Source organism: Budorcas taxicolor, chromosome 1 (genome assembly GCF_023091745.1).
Source record: "Budorcas taxicolor isolate Tak-1 chromosome 1, Takin1.1, whole genome shotgun sequence".
Taxonomy (NCBI): Eukaryota; Metazoa; Chordata; class Mammalia; order Artiodactyla; family Bovidae; genus Budorcas; species Budorcas taxicolor.
The window spans coordinates 220,637,669-220,660,134 of NC_068910.1; the positions used below are offsets into that span (position 1 = coordinate 220,637,669).

The following is a 22,466-nucleotide window of genomic DNA, read 5'->3' on the forward strand; positions in this document are numbered from 1 at the left end:
TGTACTTAGTTTAAATGGATTCCACTCCTCCGTGTCGGGCTGTTTTTACTCAACAGTATGTTCGTCTACTGCCAATTACTATATTATCACTCATTCACATTGCTGAATAATGTTGTGTTATGAAAATGTATCTTGATACTGCCAAACATTTTTTAAAATATATGTACTAATTTGCAACCCCTCAGCAATGTAGGAGAGTTCAGTGACAAAATATCCTTCCCAAAACTGGTATTTTCCATCGTTTTTTCTTTTAGCTCTTCTGGTGCACAAGCATTGATTTTTAAACTGACTAAATAAACCTCTAGGAAGCTCACACCAAACAAAGATCTTCATTTAGGAACCAGTGTGTGCTGGAGGTGGGAAGGGGCAAAGTTTTATCAGTTTGAATGCTTCAACATCAATACATTCAAAGAAGAAATACAGCTTGAATATCGTAAGCAGAAAGGTCTCAGCACAGACCAATAGTTTTCTTGAAAATACCGCTTTATTTTCAGAGAAAACCCTTCATATGGAAATGAAGAGATATCTATATGGGCTAGACATGTATGGAATCTGAGCACTGACATTTTTGAGATTTGCAGGGAGAGTCGTGGGCTAGCAGCAAACAGTAAGGGCTTTATGAACTATATCGTGAATGATGTGATTTTCGTACAGAAGCAGGAGGCAGTGGCTGATGTGTTTCTCTTTTACGGTTGCAGGGTCTCCATTTTGGTGCCTGTTGGATATTGTTCCCATAAAGAATGAGAAAGGAGATGTGGTCCTTTTTCTGGCCTCGTTCAAAGATATAACAGACACGAAAGTGAAGATTACTCCAGAAGATAAAAAAGAAGGTTTGTGCTGTTTTCAGAAAACATTGACAGATGGAATAACATTTTGAAATTGTTTACTCGGAAACTCCAGTAGGAAAAAGGGTGTTTTTAATAACAGCAACTGATAAATATTCATAACTCAGCAGTCAGTATCTGGCGCTTTTCCCGAAATCACAGACTCACGCGAATTTGCTTTCTCCTGTTTGTAACAAAGATTCACTTGACAGGAACCAGAAGTTTGTATTCTGATTCCAAGAGGATGAGGATGGAAAAATTTGTATTAGAGTACACAGATTCATACCACCTGGTTTTATCAGGGAAAAATACAAACTGATAGCAATAAGTGAAGTTAAATGAGGCAATTAAAAATATACCTCTCAGTTTAAACTAATGTACAGCAGCTCAGAACTCAAAACTGCAAGATTTCATTTTAGGTACAAAACCCAGAACTCGATTTAGCACTTTGTTAGAGTGGAACATTGCCGATGTATCTGTATCTTGCAATAATAATTTGTGTTGACATAGACAAGATTTTCAATGATTTTTAAAGGATTCTAAGACTTCATATTGCTTACCCTATAGCTTCTGCTTATAGTTTATGAGGAAATTCCCTGAATTTATGTAAGCAGACAACAATTAACACTGGAAAAATGGCCCATATTATTTCGTTTAAACAGAAGTAGAGTTGGATATTTTGATGACCAGAGAAAAAGCAATTGTCATTGTAGGCATTTCCTACAAAGTTCTTTATAAGAATCAGCTATTTGACATTTTAACAGCTATGTCTTCTTAAAAATGTATCTGTGTGTTTTATATATATTCTGTCTTTTGAATGACAACACAGACTGAGAGCTATTTGGTGTCCCCACCTCCCAGCATCTGTCATTTAGAATGTTTGCAAATGCATGACTGGTTCCTGTGTGTTTGCAGAACTGAATATTGTGGTATATTTTAAACACAGGAGAGGCAAGCATTCATGTCAGTAAAGCTACTTGAAGATCAGAGCAAGTGTAATACTTGCCTAGGGAGAGAAAAGTGTGTCAACAGGTGCACACGATTTTTGTTTCTGTTTTCAAATTTTTCTTTGCTGTTATAGGAAGAAGAAGGTAAGTGTGAAGTGCATTTACTTAGAACACCTCTAACACCAACCGTAGGTTTTTTTTTCCCTCACTGATGTTGAAGCTGAAACTCCAATACTTTGGCCACCTGATGCGAAGAGCTGACTCATTGGGAAAGACCCTGATATTGGGAAAGACTGAGGGCAGGAGGAGAAGGGGATGACAGAGGATGAGATGGTTGGATGGCATCACCGGCTCAATGGACATGAGTCTGAGTGAACTCCAGGAATTGGTGATGGACAGGGAGGCCTGACATGCTGCAGTTCATGGGGTTGCAAAGAGTCAGACACGATTGAGCGACTGAACTGAGCTGAACTGAACCACCAGTTCTGCAGCTCTCTGGACACCATGGGGTGCCCTAAAATTTAATTCAGTTTTGACACTATTTTTGCTGTTCAGTCACTCAGTCGTGTCCGACTCTTTGCGACCCCATGGACGCACGCCAGGCCTCACTGTCCATCACCAACTCCCAGAGTTCACTCAGACTCACTTCCATTGAGTGGGTGATGCCATCCAGCCATCTCATCCTCTGTCGTCCCCTTCTCCTCCTGCCCCCAACCCCTCCCAGCATCAGGGTCTTTTCAAATGAGTCAGTTCTTCGCATCATGTGACCAAAGTATTGGAGTTTCAGCTTCAGCATCAGTCCTTCCAATGAAGACCCAGGACTGATCTCCTTTAGGATGGACTGGGTGGAATCCTTGCAGTCCAAGGGACTCAAGAGTCTTCTCCAACATCACAGTTCAAAAGCATCTGTTCTTCGGTGCTCAGCTTTCTTTATAGTCCAACCCTCACATCCATACACAAAAACATAGCCTTGATGACCTTTGTTGTCAGGCCTTTGTTAGCAAAATAATGTCTCTGCTTTTTAATATGCTGTCCAGTTTGGTCAGAGCTTTTTTTTCCAAGGAGCTAGTGCCTTTTAATTTCATAACCAGTCACCATCTGCAGTGATTTTGGAGCCCCCCCAAAATAAAGTCTGTCACTGTTTCCATTGTTTCCCATCTATTTGCCATGAAGTGATGGGACTGGATACCATGATGTTAGTTTTTTGAATGTTAAGTTTCAAGCCAGCTTTTTCACTCTTTTCTGTTGCCTTCTTCAAGAGGCTCTTCACTTTCTTCCCTTAGAAATTGTCATCTGCATATCTGAGGTTATTGCTATTTCTCCTGGCAATCTTGATTCCAGCTTGTGTTTCTTCCAGCCCAGCGTTTCTCATGATGTACTCTGCATAGAAGTTAAATAAGCAGGGTGACAATATACAGCCTTGACGCACTCCTTTCCCACTTTTGATCCAGTCTGTTGTTCCATGTCTCATTCTAACTGTTGCTTCCTGACCTGCACACTGGTTTCTCAGGAGGCAGGTCAGGTGGTCTGGTACTTGGAATGAACATCAGTGTCCACAAGTATAAGGGCCCCCACCCGCACACAGATGCTGGTCACAGGTACAGGGTCCCCAGGCCCCACATGCTTCTGTCCATCTTGACTGTAATGTTGGGAAATTCGCAGCCCTCCACTTTCTTGTCAGATTTGAGAATTTGCTAAAACTGCTCCCAGAACTCAGGAAAACACTTCTGTTATGGCGAAGGCTGTAGCTTGGGAACAGCCGAATGGGAGAGATGCTGGGGCAGGCATCGGGACAAGCCTGGGGCTGCCACCCCTCCCCTCTCCCCACCCCTCCCGGATGTGTCCCTTGGGTCTGCTGCTGTGTAATGGTTTTCATGGAAGCGTCATCAGACGAACAAGGTTGATTACATCACTGGCCATTGGTGATCACCTTGTTGCTTAGACCCAGAAGGTCTGGGGGCGGGTTCGAGGCCCAGCCTTCTCATCTCCCATCTTCCTGGTCATGAGCTCCCCTGTGGGACAGAATATCCACTAGTACGGAAGAGACCCAGCCCTCCAGGGATTCCTAGGGTTGTAGGGTTGTATGTCTAGAGCAGGGATAACACCAAGTATGTTTCTGACTATGCCACCATAAGGATTACTTGAATAACATTAAATATATGTGTATGTATTATGTGTACTCACATACATGTGTCGACACACAAAACTGCCTTTAGAAATAAATATATGGCTTTGGGGGCTTCCCTGGTGGCTCAGCTGGTGAAGAATCTGCCTGCAACGTGGGAGACTTGGGTTCGATCCCTGGGCTGGGAAGCTCCCTTGGAGAAAGGAAAGGCTACCCACTCCAGTGTTCTGGCCTGGAGAGCTCCAAGGACCGTATAGACCATGGGGCGGCGAAGAATCGGACACAACTGAGCGACTTTCACTTTCACTTTCATTTTTTGCTTCGAAGAGGGCAGTTTAATCAACCTGACTTGTTTTGATCATGAAGATCATCACTACTGGTTTTATATAGTTGAGGTCATCATCTTTGCCCTGTGCTCCTGGTGTCTGTGTGATCGGGCAGAAATCCCCCTTTTGAAAGCTGGCAATGGATAAAAGGGTAAAATATACTTGTTAATTTGGGGTTTGAAAGAGCTCAGTACAAACATTCCTTTTCCTGAGAGAGAGAGACTTCAGTAGAAATCTGGTGATTTTAACCATCTTTTAAAATGCCTTCCATTTTTGACACAAACTTCATTTCGATTCTAAAAGTAGTGTGTCAACCAATAGCTTCTACATGTGTTCCTAGCATTTCTAAATTACTTTAATAAGAGATCCTATTTACCTCTTCAGTTCAGTTCAGTCACTCAGTCATGTCTGACTCTGCGACCCCATGAACTGCAGCATGCCAGGTCTCCCTGTCCATCACCAACTCCCAGAGGCCACCCAAACTCACGTCCATCAAGTCCGTGATGCCCTCCAGCCATCTCATCTTCTGTTGTCCCCTTCTCCTGCTGCCCCCAATCCCTCCCAGCATCAGAGTCCTTTCCAATGAGTCAACTCTTCGCATGAGGTGGCCAAAATATTGGAATTTCAGCCTCAGCATCAGTCCTTCCGAACAACACCCAGGACTGATCTCCTTTAGGATGGACTGGTTGGATCTCCTTGCAGTCCAAGGGACTCTCAAGAGTCTTCTCCAACACCACAGTTCAAAAGCATCAATTCTTTGGTGCTCAGCTTTCTTCACAGTCCAACTCTCGCATCCATACATGACTACTGGAAAAAACATAGCTTTGATTAGATGGACCTTTGTTGACAAAGTAATGTCTCTGCTTTTGAACATGCTATTTAGGTTGGTCACAACTTTCCTTCCAGGGAGTGAGTGTCTTTTAATTTCATGGCTGCAGTCACCATCTGCAGTGATTTTGGAGCCCAAGAAATAAAGTCTGACACTGTTTCCACTGTTGCCCCATCTATTTCCCATGAAGTGATGGGACCAGATGCCATGATCTTCATTTTCTGAATGTTGAGCTTGAAGCCAACTTTTTCGCTCTCCTCTTTCACTTTTATCAAGAGGCTTTTTAGCTCCCCTTCACTTTCTGCCATAAGGGTGGTGTCATCTGCATATCTGAGGTTATTGGTATTTCTCCCGACAATCTTGATTCCAGCTTGTGCTTCTTCCAGTCCAGCGTTTCTCATGATGTACTCTGCATAAAAGTTAAATAAGCAGGGTGACAATATACAGCCTTGACGTACTCCTTTTCCTATTTGGAACCAGTCTGTTGCTCCACGGCCAGTTCTAACTATTGCTTCCTGACCTGCATACAGATTTCTCAAGAGGCAGGTCAGGTGGTCTGGTATTCCCATCTCTTTCAGAATTTTCCACAGTTTATTGTGGTCCACACAGTCAAAGGCTTTGGCATAGTCAATAAAGCAGAAATAAATGTTTTTCTGGAACTCTCTTGCTTTTTCCATGATCCAGCGGATGTTGGCTATTTGATCTCTGGTTCCTCTGCCTTTTCTAAAACCAACTTGAACATCTGGATGTTCACAGTTCACGTATGCTGAAGCCTGGCTTGGAAAATTTTGAGCATTGCTTTACTAGCGTGTGAGATGAGTGCAATTGTGCGGTAGTTTGAGCATTCTTTGGCATTGCCTTTCTTTGCCTCTTACCCTATCAGTAGGAAATATTTTAATGTAAGTTAGAAGTGGATTAATAATGAACCAAGCAATTCCACAGATATTTATTGAGCCCCCATTCTGCCCTCGGGATTGAATGACTGCAGACGTCAGAATGCTCATCTAAACCTCAGCACAAATCCTGCTTCTAGGCGTGTTGGCTGTTAGGCCTTAAATAAGCTGCTTACCCTCTCAGAGACTAAGTTTCTACACCTATAAAAGGGGCAGCCATATAGATGTCTACAGTGACTTTAGGTTTATAAGAGATAATATTTGCACCACGTGGCAAATCACAGCAGACATTCAACAGAAAGGACTTGCAGTCGCTGTCGTGTTCCGCAGGTTGCATAAAAATAGCTAGCTGTCATTGAGCCTCTGCTTCATATTGCCACATTGCCTCATTTGCGTCTCATTATAACTCTATGAAACAAGAATTGTTCTTATTTCTATTACCAGTGATTGAAGTAACCTGACAAGTTATGCATAGTAAAAAGTGGAAGAAGCAGGATTTATACTCATGCAAACCCCAGGGTGTACATTTTTCAAGCTGGCATGTTTTCGTTTTGTTTTGTTTTGTTTTCCCTCCAAAAAGCACAAGATCTTGTGAAGCACACAGATCCAGCACTGCAGCAGAGTATGTCCGCTGACGGCGGAGTGGCAGGAATGGTCAGTTCCTCCCAGATGAGCCAGAAGGGTGGGGTGGGGCCCGCAAGAAGCGGAGCAGAGACAAGGAGACCTTCACAGGGAGATGCACACGGAAGCGCGTCTCAAGGATGAGTGGTGTTTGATGAGCTGCGAGGAAGGAGTGTTGACTTTAGGAGATGCAAGAACAGATAGCTGATCTTTGTTCAGAAGTGGACTGCAAAAGTCAGGGGATGGAAGTTCAGCTCTAGGCAGGCATGGCTTAAAATGTAAAGATTTTATTGTTTTTTTTAAGGAGCCTAGATGGTGTGGCGATAGAGTTCAGTTTCAACAGTAGACCTTTACAGTTGGAGATGAGTGAATAGGAGGGCTTGATGAATTCCAGGATTCTGCTTTGGGGACTGTTATAAACTTAATTACTCATTACTTTGTCAACAAAGGTCTGTCTAGTCAAGGCTATGGTTTTTCCGGTGGTCATGTATGGATGTGAGAGTTGGACTATAAAGAAAGCTGAGAGCTGATGAATTGATGCTTTTGAACTGTGGTGTTGGAGAAGACTCTTGAGAATCCCTTGGACTGCAAGGAGATCCAACCAGTCCATCTTAAAGGAGATCAGTCCTGGATGCTTATTGGAAGGAGTGATGCTGAGGCTGAAACTCCAATACTTTGGCCACCTGATGTGAAGAGCTGACTCATTTGAAAAGACCCTGATGCTGGGAAAGATTGGGGGCAGAAGGAGAAGGGGACAACAGAGGATGAGATCATTGAATGGCATCACTGACTCGATGAAAATGAATTTGGGTGGACTCCAGGAGTTGGTGATGGACAGGGAAGCCTGTTGTGCTGTGGTTCATGGGGTCGCAAAGAGTCAAACACGGCTGAGCGACTGAACTGAACTGTAGACTTCATTGTGTCCCCTCCAAATTCGAGTGTTGAAGCCCTTAGCCCCCAGGAGCTCAGATGCCTGGATCAGATAGAGAGCTGCTGTCCTAGCTGCCGGCCGGCCGCCCGCATGCTGGCACCTCTGGTGGAGGGGTGCCTGCTGAGCATGCCTGTGGCTCACTGTCCGTCTGCTCTGGGCCAGCCCGCTTACCCCAGGGCCCCGCAGGGTGGAGCAGTGAGGCTCAGAGCAGTGAGCTGGCCAAGCCTCAGTGTGTGAAGAGCTGGAGACAAGATGGGGCCGGGCGGGTCCCCATGCCCTGGGGTGGCCCGTGAGACAGAAGAGAGACAGTCAGAAACGAGGTGGGCACAGCCTAGACTTGTTCCTTCCCCCAGACTCACACACGTGCCTGCGATGGAAGCTGAGAGCTCCTGCCCCAGCTCTTTTTACCATGCTCATTTTTTTTTAACTTATTAAAAAACTTTTTTAAATTGAAGTATAGTTGATTTGCAATGCTGTGTTAGTTTTAGGCATACAGCAGTGATTCGGTTTTATATGTATACATATTCTTTTTCAGATTCTTTCCCATTGTAGGTTACTACAAGACATTGAGTATAGCTCCCTGGGCTATACAGTGAATAGGCCCCAGTTTATTTTGCATATAGCAGTGTGTAAATATTAATTTCAAACCCCTAAGTGATCCCTTTCCTCCCCCACCCTTGGTAACCATAGTTTGTTTTCTGTGTCTGTGAGTCTGTTTTGTAAATAAGTTCATTTGCATCGTTCTTTAAGACTCCACATATAAATGACACCCTGTATCTGTCTGTCTGACTTCCTTTAGCATGGCCATCCCTAGGTCTCCCCATGCCGCAGCAACTGGCACACTTTAACCTCTTGCATGGCTGAGTGACATTCCATGATGTATATGTTCCACATTTTCCTCCTATGTTCAGCTGTTGAGTCACACTGAGGCTGCTTCCACACTTTGGCTATTGAGAATAGGGGTGCTATGAACATTGGGGTTCGTGCATCTTTCCTGATTAGACTTTTTGTCTTTTCTAGATATATGCTCGGGAGTTTTACCATTCTCATTTCTTATTCAAAGTCCTTACTATCCCAAGTGTGGTCTGAGGACCTGATGTATTAGTATCACCTTATAGCCATAAAGAGCTTCCCTTGTAGCTCAGTCAGTAAAGCATCTGCCTGCAGTGCAGGAGACCCGGGTTCAATCCCTGGGTTGGGAAGATCCCCTGGAGAAAGAAATGGCAACCCACTCCAGTATCCTTGCCTGGAAAATCTCATGGACAGAGGAACCTGGTGGATTGCAGTCCATGGGGTCGCAAAGAGTTGGGCACGACTGAGCGACTAACACAAGATAGCCCATAAAAATGCAGAACCTCAGGCCTCTGAATCCGAATCCTCCGACCTCTGAGTCAGAATCTGAGTTCTGACGAGATCCCACACTACTCTCAGGCACATGGAGAAGCCGCACACTGGGCACACCCCTTAGGAGGGTGCCCCTGCCTGTCCAGAATGAAGGGTCCACCCCCCAGTGTCTGTTCACCCTTCACCTGTTCACTATCAGCATTGCCTGTACAGTGTATGCAACATCTTTTTTAAAAGTGAGTTTGCACACACTATTATATATAAGATAAATAGCCAACAAAGACCTCCTATTGGTATATGACAGAAGGAAGTCTACTCAGCATTCTATCATACTCTATACGAGAACAGAATGTATGTTTAACCGAATTGCTTTGCTGTGCACCTGAAACTAATACGATATTATAGATAAACTACACTTCAATAAAGTTAGAGTCTTTTTTAGAAAGTTTGTATTTCAATTGTCCTCCACTCCATTAAAATGTAAGCCTAATCAGGAAACAGATTTCGCTTCTCTTGATCAAGATAGTATCCCCAACCCAGAGTGCCTAACACTTAGTAAATACTCAATAAATGATTGATGGGTGGAATGAATGCACGAATGTGCAATGGATGTTCAATTTAAGAAATGTGACTAGCGAAATAAAACAGCATAGAATTCTTCCTTTTACAAAATATTCATCATAATTATCAAACGTCTCAGGTGAACATCTGATGAATGCATTTAGTTTAAGTCAAAGGCAGTGTGATGTGTTTGGGTCAAAGTCAGCTCGAAGACTCCCAAAATGGGTTCTTACTCCTGGTATGGAGTGGCCTTTGCACTTCAAGCAGAATCTCTGCTGCTGTTAATTGTTCTTGATAACTCTTTTGTTTGTCCTCCAATTTCTGAGAATCTCAGTTTGGTCACATTTTTTTAAGCTAGTGGTGGTTGCTTGTTTAAAATACATATAAAATATTCTCCATAAAAACAGATATTAAGCCACTGATCAGATAGTAAGTCAAAGATGATTTTATTTCAGTTTTTGATTTATTTTGAATATTTTAATTTTCAGTGGGGAACATGGTGATAATGTTCCTTTCCCCTGCTGAAATATCCTGCCTGATTTTTTTGTTTGTTTGTTTGCATAAGGAAGAAACACACTCCAAATTCCAAATAAAGCACAGTGGTCTGATGAAAGAACTGTTGTGAAAATTGACGCTTTTACTGAGGAGGTAGATATCTGCCTTTAGGAGAGCTACACTGATTTTTTGTTAAACGTGTGATGACCTTGGGAATGAAGAGCCCAGGGAGATCCTCAAAGTGATTGAAGAGTTTCAATCACATCCGTAAATTATCATCTTATCTACATTTTTTTAAGGCTGTGGATTTTGCTTATATATTCACCAATACCATTCTCTCCTAGAATCTTCTAAATAGCGTGAGCCGGAGTTCATAAACCAAATTGCCTTTGGAGATGCAGGATAATGTGATGAATGGAATGCTGTGGTTGGTTATAGTGGAAACCAAGCCTGACACACCAAGCATGCCTCACCACCTCGTCCTACTTTAAAGGAGACTGTCAAGCATTCTACAGCCAGTCAAAATATGCCTGTGGACTGAGTTTTTCTATTGGTCTGTGATCCTTGGACAAACTAACAAAGTAATTTCTTTTTTAAAAAGATTTATATATTTCTAGCTTTATAACTTTTGGGAGGGAGACATTTTTTTTTCTATTTTAGGCAAATTTGACTTTTAAAAACGTTTGACAACTGAAAAATGAATTAAAGCACCAGATAAATATGTATTGGATTGGCCAACAAGGTGGTTTGATTTTTTCCACTACATTGTATGGAAAAACTGAAACAAAATTTTTGGCCAACCCAATATTAAGAGGATAAGGAACTCCAGGCTGGCAGTTTTAAAAGCCGTGTAACTTGACTTCCTGGTTAGACATACATTCTCAGTGAGGCCTCTGTTTCTGGCAGAATTTGCTAGACCTTGGCTCCCAATTCCAGGAGTATAGCTGTCCTGCTACTGCCATGAATGATGGCAGCGTCCCTTGGGAGTGGCTAGAAACTGAGAACTCAAACATCTGCAGGCACCTGAGTCTCGAGCTTCAGCATCTTGTGTAGAGACATGCTGGGGACTGGCTGGACACAGGGCTTGTTTTAGTGGATGCTGCAGGGGGGATGTTTTCCCTTTTTTTTAAAATGTGAGTTAGTGTGCCAATGGCTTTGCCAGTGTGAGAAAAACAGACTATTTGGTTCCAAGAACTTAGGTGTCAGATACCTAGAGAAGTGCTGAGAAACACTGGGTACCCCAAAGGGGAGAGATTGGGTCCCCAGTTTCAAGGGAGTTTGAGTTTCTGCCCCTCATATTAGTGAGAGTGAACTTTCCATCCCACCTAGCCTGTCTTCATACAGGAAGACTAATCAGGAACCACCATCAAGCAATCCTGCTTATCTTTAAAAAAAAAAAAAATACTTTTATTTATTTACTGATTGGGCTATGCCAGGTCTCAGCTGCGGCATGCAAACCCATGTGTGCCATCTGGGATCTAGTTCCCTGACCGGGGCTCAAACCCAGGCCCCCTGTCCTGGGAGCACAGTCTCAGCCACTGGGCCACCAGGAAGTCCCGATCCTGCTTATCTTTGCGACCTACATATGTGTTCAGTCGCTCAGTCGTGTCTGACTCTTTGTGACCCCGTGGACTGTAGCCCACCAGGCCTCCTCTGTCCATGGGATTCTCCAGGCAAGAGTACTGGAGTGGGTTGCAATTTCCTTCTCCAGGGGACCTTCCTGACCAGTGATTAAACCCACATCGCCTGCGTCTCCTGGATTAGCAGTTGGATTTTTTGCCACTGTGCCACATAGGAAGCTCATTATCTTTACAATAGGTCTCGCCAAAATTCCATAAGGCTTTTAATGTATTTATTTGACACATTATATGGGGAATGATTTGATTCCTAGAAAACACAGAAGTCTCACTGGATAAATGTCTCCTGAACTGTTCATCTAGTTGTTTCAATCTCTTAAAATTATGCGTGTTAAGTCACTCAATCATGTCCGACTCTTTGAGACCCCGTGGACTGTAGCCCGCAAGGCTCCTTTGTCCAAGGGGTTCTCCAGGCAAGAGCACTGGAGTGGGTTGCCATGCCCTCCTCCAGGAGATCTTCCCGACCCAGGGATGGAACCAACATGTCTCAAGCAGGTTCTTTACGACTAGCGCCACCTGGGAAGTCTCAAAATTGTATGGTAATTCAATTTCATTTGATCTACTTAAAAAATACACCTTTCCATTCCTGATAAAAGTGTATACACACATAATTTGGCAACTGCTCCTCAGTGTGAAGAATGTAATTTTTGCCTGTGTGTACCAGCATTTTTCAAAGCAGACATTCATATTAAGAGAGTTTACGCATGAAAAGATGAATATATATTAACTAGAAAACTGCAAAAATGACTGAGTATACTGACAGGGAACTCTGGAAGTTATGAATGGTCTCAGGAGAGTGCTGGACTGTGCCTTTTTCCCATATGGCCCTTCTCCCTTCTCGCCTCTGAGCTCTGTGAAGGCAGAGGCCGTGTCTGGTTCACTTTTGAGCCCTAGAATGTAAGCCGGGGCAGGCACACGAACGGCTGAGCTGACTCTGGCCAAGAGATGCAGAGTCTTGTGGCTACTTGAAATCGGTCTAGAATTTGCTTTTTGGAAACTTGAGGAAAAGAGCACGGAAAGGCAGTTCTTGAGCTGAGCAGCTCGTGGTAATCTGAGGTCTGGGTGTGCGTGGTGACTGTGGGAGATCATAAGCAGCGGGGCGAAATAAGGTGGCAAAAAGAGGAGAGAGGGCGAGAGTATCGGAGAGGAAAATAGCGGCTGCTACTCACCGTAAACAATCTGTGCGACCCCGTGGACTATACAGTCCATGGGATTCTCCAGGCCACAATACCGGAGTGGGTAGCCTTTCCCTTCTCCAGGGGGTCTTCCCAACCCAGGGAGCAAACCCAGGTCTCCAGCATTAAAGCCGGATTCTTTACCAGCTGAGCCACAAGGAAGCACAACAATACTGGAGTGGTTACCCTATCCCTTTTCCAGGGGATCTTCCTGACCCAGGAACCAAGCCAGGGTCTCCTGCATGGCAGGTGGATTCTTTACCAGCTGAGCTATTAGGGAAGCCCTTAGAAAAATTAGACATAGGATATTCCAAGTATATAGATGCAGAATATATTCTTTAATACCACCTTAGTGCAATGATGGGTAAATATGCCTATTAGAGGAAATATGAAAACAAACACATTATAGCAAAGGAGGATATAGACACTGAGTGAGTTGATCTCTCAAGAAAGTGGCTGGGAACATTGCGATCACTGGGATTTCCAGTGCTTAAGACGTCTCCTCCCCATGCTGGGGATGTGGGTTCGATCCCCGGTCAAGGAGCTAAGATCTCTCATGCCTCACGGCCAAAATCCAAAACATAAAAAAGGAAGTAATACTGTAACAAATTCAATAAAGACCTTACAAGTGGTCCACATTAAAAAAAAATCTTAAAAAAACTAAAAGAATAATGTGATCATGAGTAATATAGTCAGATCCATTAAAAAGAAGCTGATACCCAGAAAATAAGGGAAAATAGGGCAGAATTCTAAGTCAAATTGCAGCATAGTATTAAGAAGTTGCCATCAGAATAGCTAAGAGTCATAATTTTGTTTGATTTTTCACGTGTATAGTCTCTGATCTTTTTAGGGTGCCTTACGTATGAGCCGAAAGAAATAAGTGATGGACCCAAAATGAAACACCAGTTGTATTTCATCTTGCAATAGAATTTCAGTGAAACCTAGAGGATATTTTGATGAGATTAGGAGTGAACAAATGACATATTTATGTACTTTGCAACAGAAGTGCAGAAAATCAAGTCATACCATCAGGTGACGACTTCCTGAGCAGATAGTCTGGCTTTGTGGCTAAAGGTCTAGCTAAATTAAAGTTACAGTGAAAGTTAATCCTCTTAAAGTTCTGCCATTACCTCCTGTGAAGGGATAGAACTTCAGATTAACTCGAAGCCTGGACCTACTGAGAGTAGGTTTCCCTGGAAAGCTGGCTGTTAATTCTCTAGTCTAACTGCAAAGACCTTAGGAATATGGTTGCTGCTGCTGCTGCTGCTAAGTTGCTTCAGTCGTGTCCGACTCTGTGCGACCCCATAGACAGAAGCCCACCAGGCTCCTCCATCCCTGGGATTCTCCAGGCAAGAACACTGGCGTGGGGTGCCATTTCCTTCTCCAATGCATGCATGCATGCAAAGTCACTTCAGTCGTGTCCAACTCTGTGCGACCCCATAGACAGCAGCCCACCAGGCTCCTCCATCCCTGGGATTCTCCAGGCAAGAACACTGGCGTGGGGTGCCATTTCCTTCTCCAATGCATGCATGCATGCAAAGTCACTTCAGTCATGTCCAACTCTGTGCGACCCCATAGACGGCAGCCCACCAGGCTCCTCCATCCCTGGGATTCTCCAGGCAAGAACACTGGCGTGGGGTGCCATTTCCTTCTCCAATGCATGCATGCATGCAAAGTCACTTCAGTCATGTCCAACTTGTGCGACCCCATAGACGGCAGCCCACCAGGCTCCTCCATCCCTGGGATTCTCCAGGCAAGAACACTGGAGTGGGTTGCCATTTCCTTCTCCAATGCACAAAAGTGAAAAGTGAAAGTGAAGTCGCTCAGTCGTGTCCGACCCTCAGTGACCCCATAGATGGCTGCCCTCCAGGCTCCCCCATCCCTGGGATTCTCCAGGCAAGAACACGGGAGTGAGTTGCCATTTCCTTCTCCAATGCATGTATGCATGCAAAGTCGCTTCAGTCGTGTCCGACTCTGTGCGACCCCATAGACGGCAGCCCACCAGGCTCCCCTGTCCCTGGGATTCTCCAGGCAAGAACATGGGAGTGGGCTGCCACTTCCTTCTCCAGGAATATGGTGGTTCCCAGCAAATAGGAAGGGACTAGAGGGTATCTAAAAATTTACTCAAAACAGGAAAACAGGTTCTCAGAGGCCTGATGACACCCTCTCCTTAGTCAGGGCAGAGGATCTCACCGGCAGCAGTGGGGCAGTGTGAGAACTTGAGAGCCGAGAGCGCTTACCTGACTGCGTGAGTGTGGCTGGCTGGCCGCCTCAGTCTGTGCAGCAGGTCTAGGTGAGTAGGTGGGCACTTAATCCATTACCTACATTAAAGGGACGCATATCTTTTGCTGGTGTCTTTCCATGGAGACTATCACCCTTGTGCAACCACACATCATCATTAGAGTCAAAAGACACACTATTAATCTGTAAGGATAATAAATAATGATGGAAAAAATCTAATGAGTCTGATGACCTAGAGGAGGATCGCAGATAAGAGTTACTATGTGGCCTAATGTCACGGGATTGGTAATAGCTAGAATTTTATGCTGAAGAGCCTTTTGAGGCGGCATCTTGTCTCAGGGGGTAAAGACAACTATAATCAATTATTGAACTTTTCCAAGGTCACAGTGATTTGAACAGAAGGGAACAGTCAGAAGCAAGCCACATATTTGCTATAGATGCTGTTGAGGAAGATGTTATCATTTTTATAACAAGTAGAAAATTGGAGACCTCAAACTTCTCCTATAGGGTTAGATCACTGATACAAAATTATCTTTCATATATTTTTGAAATGAAATTGATTCCTCCATTGTGGTTTGCTGTTGAGTTCTCAAGAATCTATTATTAGAAATAAATCAATTATATGATTAGCAAGCATATAATGAGCTAGACATGCAGAGGAGAGATCCTCATTTAGAGTATCTAAGACTGATGCACAATATTAAAAAAAAAAAAATTTAAAATACGGCTGTGCTGGTGGTAAAGGGAAATAAATAGATTTGCATAGCAAAAAGAAAGTGTGAGCTTTTAAGAAGAGTGTATTGGAGTTGATGAGGATGGAAAGACGAGGCCTAGGTCCTTAACAGAGCAGAGATCAGACTGAAGTCATAAGCATGCATCTTATGTAAGCACGCATGGGACAGTGAAGGACATTGACAGTGTCACTTGCAACAGGGGCTGAGAGGTCCCAAAGAAGAAGCTGTTGCTCAGTCGCTCGGTCGTCCGACTCTTTGAGACCCCATGGACTGCAGCACGCCAGACTGCCCTGTCCTTCACCGCCTCCCAGAGCTTGCTCAAACTCAGGCCCATGGGGTGGTGATGCCATCCAGCCATCCTGCCCTCTGTCAACGCTTCTCCAACTCCCTTCAGCCTTTCCCAGCCTCAGGGTCTTTTCCAAGGAGTCATAAATGTCTCAGTGTCCAGTGAGTCGGCACTTTGCATCAGGTGGACAAAGGAGTGGAGCTTCACCTTCAGCGTCAGTCTTTCCAGTGGATACTCAGGGTTGATGTCCTTTAGGATGGACTGGCTGGATCTCCTTGCAGTCCAAGGGAGTCTCAAGAGTGTTCTCCGGCACCACAGTTTGAAGACATCAATAAAGATTTGCTTACTTAACCTGGGCTTCCCTGATACCTCGGTTGGTAAAGAATCTGCCTGCAATTCAGGAGACCCCAGTTCGATTCCTTGGGTCAGGGAGATCCGCTGGAGAAGGGAAAGGCTACCCACTCCAGTATTCTGGCCTGGAGAATGCCATGGGCTGTATAGTCCATGGGGTCACATAGAGTCAAGTCGGACACAACTGAGTGACTTTCACTTCACTTTCACTTACTTAATCTTGGTTCCCAGGAGAGCATGATAAAAGACTGATCTTCATAAGAATTCCTAATTAGAAAGTGAAAGTGAAAGTCACTCAGCGGTGTCCAACTCGACTCTTTGCAACCCCAAGGACAATACAGTCCATGGAATTCTCCAAGCCAGATTACTGGAGTGGGTAGCTTATCCCTTCTCCAGGGGATCTTCCCAACCCAGGAATTGAACCAAGGTCTCCTGCATTGCAGGCAGATCCTTTACCAACTGAGCTATCAGGGAAGCCCTCCTAATTAGTACCTTACCTTTATTTAGGTTTGGGGTCTGAATTCACAACGTCTGTTAAATATCAAGTAATCATAGCTAAAAATTTTATTTAAAGTGATTCTGATCACTGGGGCCCCCAGACACATAAGAAAATTAAATGGGAAAGTTCTTATTGGGCATTTTTAATTGAAGTTCTAAAAGAATCTCCCAAGGTAAAGTTCCAAGGAACACAGTATATGATAAAAATCATGAATGCTGTGAGATAAACTACCACAAGCAAGAATCATCACAAAAAAAATTACAAAATTGAATCTTCAAGGACTAAAACTGTTGGAATTCTTAGATAAGAAAATGTTTATTTAATTTGCTTAAAGAACATTTTTGTGATTTTTAAAAGTAGTGGAGGGACAAAGACAGTTAAAATTAACCGGATATATTTGGAAGAAAACAAAACCTGTCTACCAAAGAAAACAATGCAGTGTGAACGTTGTGAGTCAAGTTTTCCTTGGGGCAAAATGAGGATCATGACCCGGGGACAGGGTCTCACGTAGCTCTGAGAAACTGTGCCCACAGAGGGAGTGGTCAGTGTTCCATACGACCTTAGTTGGGAAAGGGGCTATGTGTCATCAAGCTCACGTTTTGTCAGAGGTTTGCTGCTAGTCTGGAGGGGCAGATGTCACCATTACTGATTTTAGTGCTTTTCTAGATATGAGGAGATGGAAGAACTGGGCTCATAAAATTTTCTCTTGCATATACCTGACTGTCAGAAGGTTTGATATGCCAGCTTTTCCCAGAGCACAGAGTGCCTCATTTTTTATCTCTGCCCTAAACTCCTTCCTGGAGAAGGAAATGGCAATCCACTCTAGTACTCTTGCCTGGAAAATCCCATGGATAGAGGAGCGTGGTAGGCTACAGTCCATGGGGTCGCAAAGAGTCAGACAGGACTGAGCGACTTCGCTCACTCATTCACTCAAGCTCCTTTCAGGCTGTACTGGAGGCCAGTGGCTGTGGCGGCTTGCGACTTCATCCTTGTAGCGGCAGATGGCAAGCGCCAGTATTTTTGTTTGCAGATCCAAAGAGAACTCCTATAAATGAGAAAGAGAAAAATGAAAAATACTCAATGAACAGGATAAACAGCAACCTGGTCAAAGAATAAGAAAGAATTAGTGAATTAGAAAAGAAAAGTTAATCCATGCAGTTATTATAAACACATATGAAAATGAAGTTCAAGAGAAATAGTGGTTAGAGCCAAATAATCCAGAATAACTGGCATTTTAGAAAGAGAGAATAGAATGGTAGGGAATAAAGTGTTGGTGGTTTTTCAGAGTTCACATGCATTTGAGTATTCTTTTTTTTTTTTCTGCATCTGAGTATTCTAAGGCAATACTTAGAAAGCCCAACACACCTGAAAGGTTGGTATAAAGGTTAGCAAACCAAGACTCACAACTGTTATGCTGTGAAACTAAAGAACAGGGGATGTAAAGAGAATATCTTAAAAGCAGGCTTAGGGAAATGACTTTATCTGCAAATAAAAGCTGGTTTGACTGACAGCTGTGCTCTCAAAGGCAACAGTAAAAGCCAGAAGACAGTCAGAAGCAATTTTCAAAATGTTTATGAGAGTCCGCGACAACTAGAGTGTTTCATCCGCTTGAGCTCTTGAGAAAATAATAGAGACAAGGTGCAGAAACTCCGTTCTAAACTGTAGATCATTCACTAACCAAAACTTCACTGTTAGAAACTTCAGTGTTAAAAATGGCTGAAATGGGAAAGAAACCTTAAAAAAAGGGGGTATATGTATATGACGATTCACTTTGCTGCCAGAAGATACTGACACGGCATGGCAACCATGCTCCAAAAGAGAGAGAGAGGGACGAAAAGGGATCTGATGAGGGCCACAGAAAGAGAAAAAGGAGATGATATAACAAAGGCCTTACACCAGCGATTCTGAAAAACTACCCAAAATGGAAAGCTTGTTAATTTTTTAAAAAAATGACTCAGGATGAGAAATAAAACTTGAATTATCTATAATCATTAAATGTTCTGAATCAGTTTTTAAAACTTTCCCCAATATGTTACACCCAAATGATTTTATCAATGAATACTCCCACATATTTAATAAACCCAATCTTAAGCAAATTCTTTCAGAGGGGTAGAAGAGTAACATAATCTTGATGTTAAAACCACACAGCTTGAAAAGACTGGGGGGAAAACTGACAAACTCACCATAAATATAGAAAAAAGTGCTAAACGAAACTTATTAACAAACCGAATCCAGGAATGGAAAAAACAACAGTGTATCCTGGGCAAACGGAATGTCTCACATCAAAGAAAGGTTCCACAGTCGCAAGGCTGTTAATAGGACTTCCCTGTGGTCCCCGGATTGGAGAAGGCAATGGCACCCCACTCCAGTGTTCTTGCCTGGAGAATCCCAAGGATGGGGGAGCCTGGTGGGCTGCTGTCTATGGGGTCGCACAGAGTCGGACACAACTGAAGCGACTTGGCAGCAGCAGCAGCAGTGGTCCCCGGGTTAGGAATCCACCTACTAACCCAGGGGACACCAGTTCAACTGCAATTCCTGGTTTGGGAGGATTCCACACGCCCCAGAGCTACCCAGGCCAGGCGCCATAACTGCTAAGTTAAGGCGCTGCAAGCCCTGCTGAAGCCCCCCAGAGCCCACGCCCCGGACAAAGAGACTGAAGCCCCCCAGAGCCCGCACCCGGGACCAAGAGACTGAAGCCCCCCAGAGCCCGTGCCCGGATAAAGAGACCGAAGCCCCCCAGAGCCCGCACCCCGGACAAAGAGACTGAAGCCCCCCCAGAGCGCACACCCCAGACAAAGAGACCGAAGCCCCCCAGAGCCCACGCCCCGGACAAAGAGACTGAAGCCCCCCCAGAGCGCACACCCCAGACAAAGAGACCGAAGCCCCCCAGAGCCCAAGCCCCAGGTAAAGAGGAGCCGCTGCATGAGGAGCCCACACTCGCTGCAGCAAAGGCCCAGGGCAGCTCAAAGAAATAAATATTGTCTTTAAAAAAGAAAGGCTACTAATAAAATATACCGTATTCATGGGTTAAAGGAGAAAATATGACCATCTTAATAGATTTATGAGTGCCATAGTGGTATACAGTACACATCTTCTGATAGAGCTTGTGGTAAAAACACAAATAAGGCAATCTTCTACTTTTTGATTAACAGTATGTTCCATTTCCCCCCTCCTAAAAAAAAAAAAAAAAAAAAGACCAATATAATAGCCAATTGAAACAGTTGGAGTATTTCCTCTAAAAATTAAGATCTAGGAAAATAAACCTGTAATTGTTGCCAGTTCTGTTTAATAACACAGCAGCAGTCCTGGCCAGTGACCTAAGAAGAGGAGAAGAAGGAAAAATAAAGATTTTAATGAAAGTAACAAAATTACCATTATTTTCAAATTATACAATTCCCCATCGATAGCCCATACAAATGCATAGAGAAATAACTGCTATTTAACGTCGACAAACTGAGAATTACAAGACAAATAGCTAAGCCAACTGCATTTCTATACAAATCATAAATGCAGCACTCTCAAAAAATCATCTACAATGGAATATTACTCAGCCATAAAAAGGAACATATTTGAGTCAGTTCTAATGAGGTGGGTGAAACTAGAGCCTATTATACAGAGTGAAGCAAGTCAGAAAGGGAGAGATAAACATCATATAATGATGCATATGTATGGAATCCAGAAAGAGGGTATGGATGAATTTAGTTGCAAGGCAGCAAATGGAGAAACAGACATGGAGAACAGACTTATGGACACGGGGAGAGGGGGGAGGGTGGGCTGTGTGAGAGCAACATGGCAACTGGCATAGCCATAGGTAAAGAGACAGCCAATGGGATTTGCTGTCTGGCTCAGGAAACTCAATCAGGAGCTCTGTATCAACCTAGGGGGGTGGGGAGGGGAGGGAGATGGGAGGGGGGTTCAAGAGGGAGGGGACATACCCATACCTGTGGCTGATTCATGTTGAGGTTTGACAGGAAACAACAAAATTCTGTAAAGCAGTTAGCCTTCAATGAAAAAATAAGTTAATTCATTTAAAAATTCTATATGTAATAGCGAACAAAAGGCAGCACCTAACAAAAAGGTGCATAGACTTTAGAAAGAAAATTGTGCCCTATTGTAAGGCACTAGTTCAGTTCAATTCAGTTCAGTCGCTCAGTCGTGTCTGACTCTTTGCGACCCCATGAACTGCAGGACGCCAAGCCTCCCTGTCCATCAGCAACTCCCAGAGTTCACTCAGACTCACATCCATCGAGTCGGTGATGCCATCCAGCCATCTCATCCTCTGTCGTCCCCTTCTCCTCCTGCCTCCAATCCCTCCCAGCATCAGAGTCTTTTCCAATGAGTCAGCTCTTTGAATGAGGTGGCCAAAGTGCTGAAGTTTCAGCTTTAGCATCATTCCTTCCAAAGAAATCCCAGGGCTGATCTCCTTTAGGATGGATTGGTTGGATGTCCTTGCAGTCCAAGGGACTCTCAAGAGTCTTCTCCAACACCACAGTTCAAAAGCATCAATTCTTCGGCGCTCAGCCTTCTTCACAGTCCAATTCTCACATCCATACATGACCACTGGAAAAACCATAGCCTTAAAGAACATCTAAATAAGTGGAGCATCATGAAATGATCAGGGGTTAATGGTAGTCATGTATGGATGTGAGAGTTGGACTGTGAAGAAGGCTGAGCACCGAAGAACTGATGCTTTTGAACTGTGGTGTTGGAGAAGACTGTTGCGAGTCCCTCGGGCTGCAAAGAGGTCCACCCTGTCCATCCTAAAGGAGATCAGTCCTGGGTGTTCATTGGAAGGACTGATGCTAAAGCTGAAACTCCAATACTTTGGCCACCTCATGCTAAGAGTTGACTCATTGGAAAAGACTCTGATGCTGGGAGGGACTGGGGGCAGGAGGAGAAGGGGACGACCGAGGATGAGATGGTGGATGGCATCACCGACTCGATGGACGTGAGTCTGAGTGAACTCCGGGAGTTGGTGATGGACAGGGAGGCCTAGTGTGCTGCAGTTCGTGGGGTCGCAAAGAGTCGGACACGACTGAGCGACTGAACTGAACTGAACTGATATATGATAGAGCTTTGATTGTACACTAACGCAGTACTTGTGGACTGTTAGTCGGATGACCCTGAAAATACTGAGCCTCTACATTTAAATAAAAATGTATTTGGACCGCCACCTCACATCTATAGTCACAGATCAATTCAAAGAGAACTCAATGCTTAAAAAAAAAAATAGGTAAATATCTTACTGATTTTGGTAAAGGTTTTCTTCAATGTGATACCAAAAATGGGATTTATATTTGACTCCATTAGACTGAGTGTAATGCTCAGTAGCGGATCTAAGCGCCTGGCTTTTGGGACATTCTTGTCATGCCATCACAGCTGCTTTTCATAGTTTAGGAGAAGACAAATAAACGAACAAAATGCTTGCTTGCCATGAGGAAGCCTGGCCCCTTGGTTAGACATTTATGTTAAAATTTTAACAGAATTTGAGTGGAGATTGCATAACGTTTTATGTTTTCTAATTTTAAAAAAAGTTATCTATCCTAGTGACTATGAGAATCCTGGGGAAAGACATTTTTAAGTCAAGATATGGGTTTTGAAATTTTATTTATAGATACCATAGTTTTGACATCCAATCACATTTTCC

General features: G+C 43.8%; 1 protein-coding gene across 1 annotated transcript in view; it reads left to right on the forward strand.

The window, feature by feature from the left end:
* KCNH8 (potassium voltage-gated channel subfamily H member 8) overlaps positions 1–22,466 on the forward strand; it is a 476,768-nt gene that overhangs the window by 212,178 nt on the left and 242,124 nt on the right. The window contains exon 3 of the mRNA XM_052642660.1: positions 699–830. Within this exon, the coding sequence (XP_052498620.1) occupies positions 699–830 (132 nt within the window). The remainder of the gene's footprint in view (positions 1–698; positions 831–22,466) is intronic.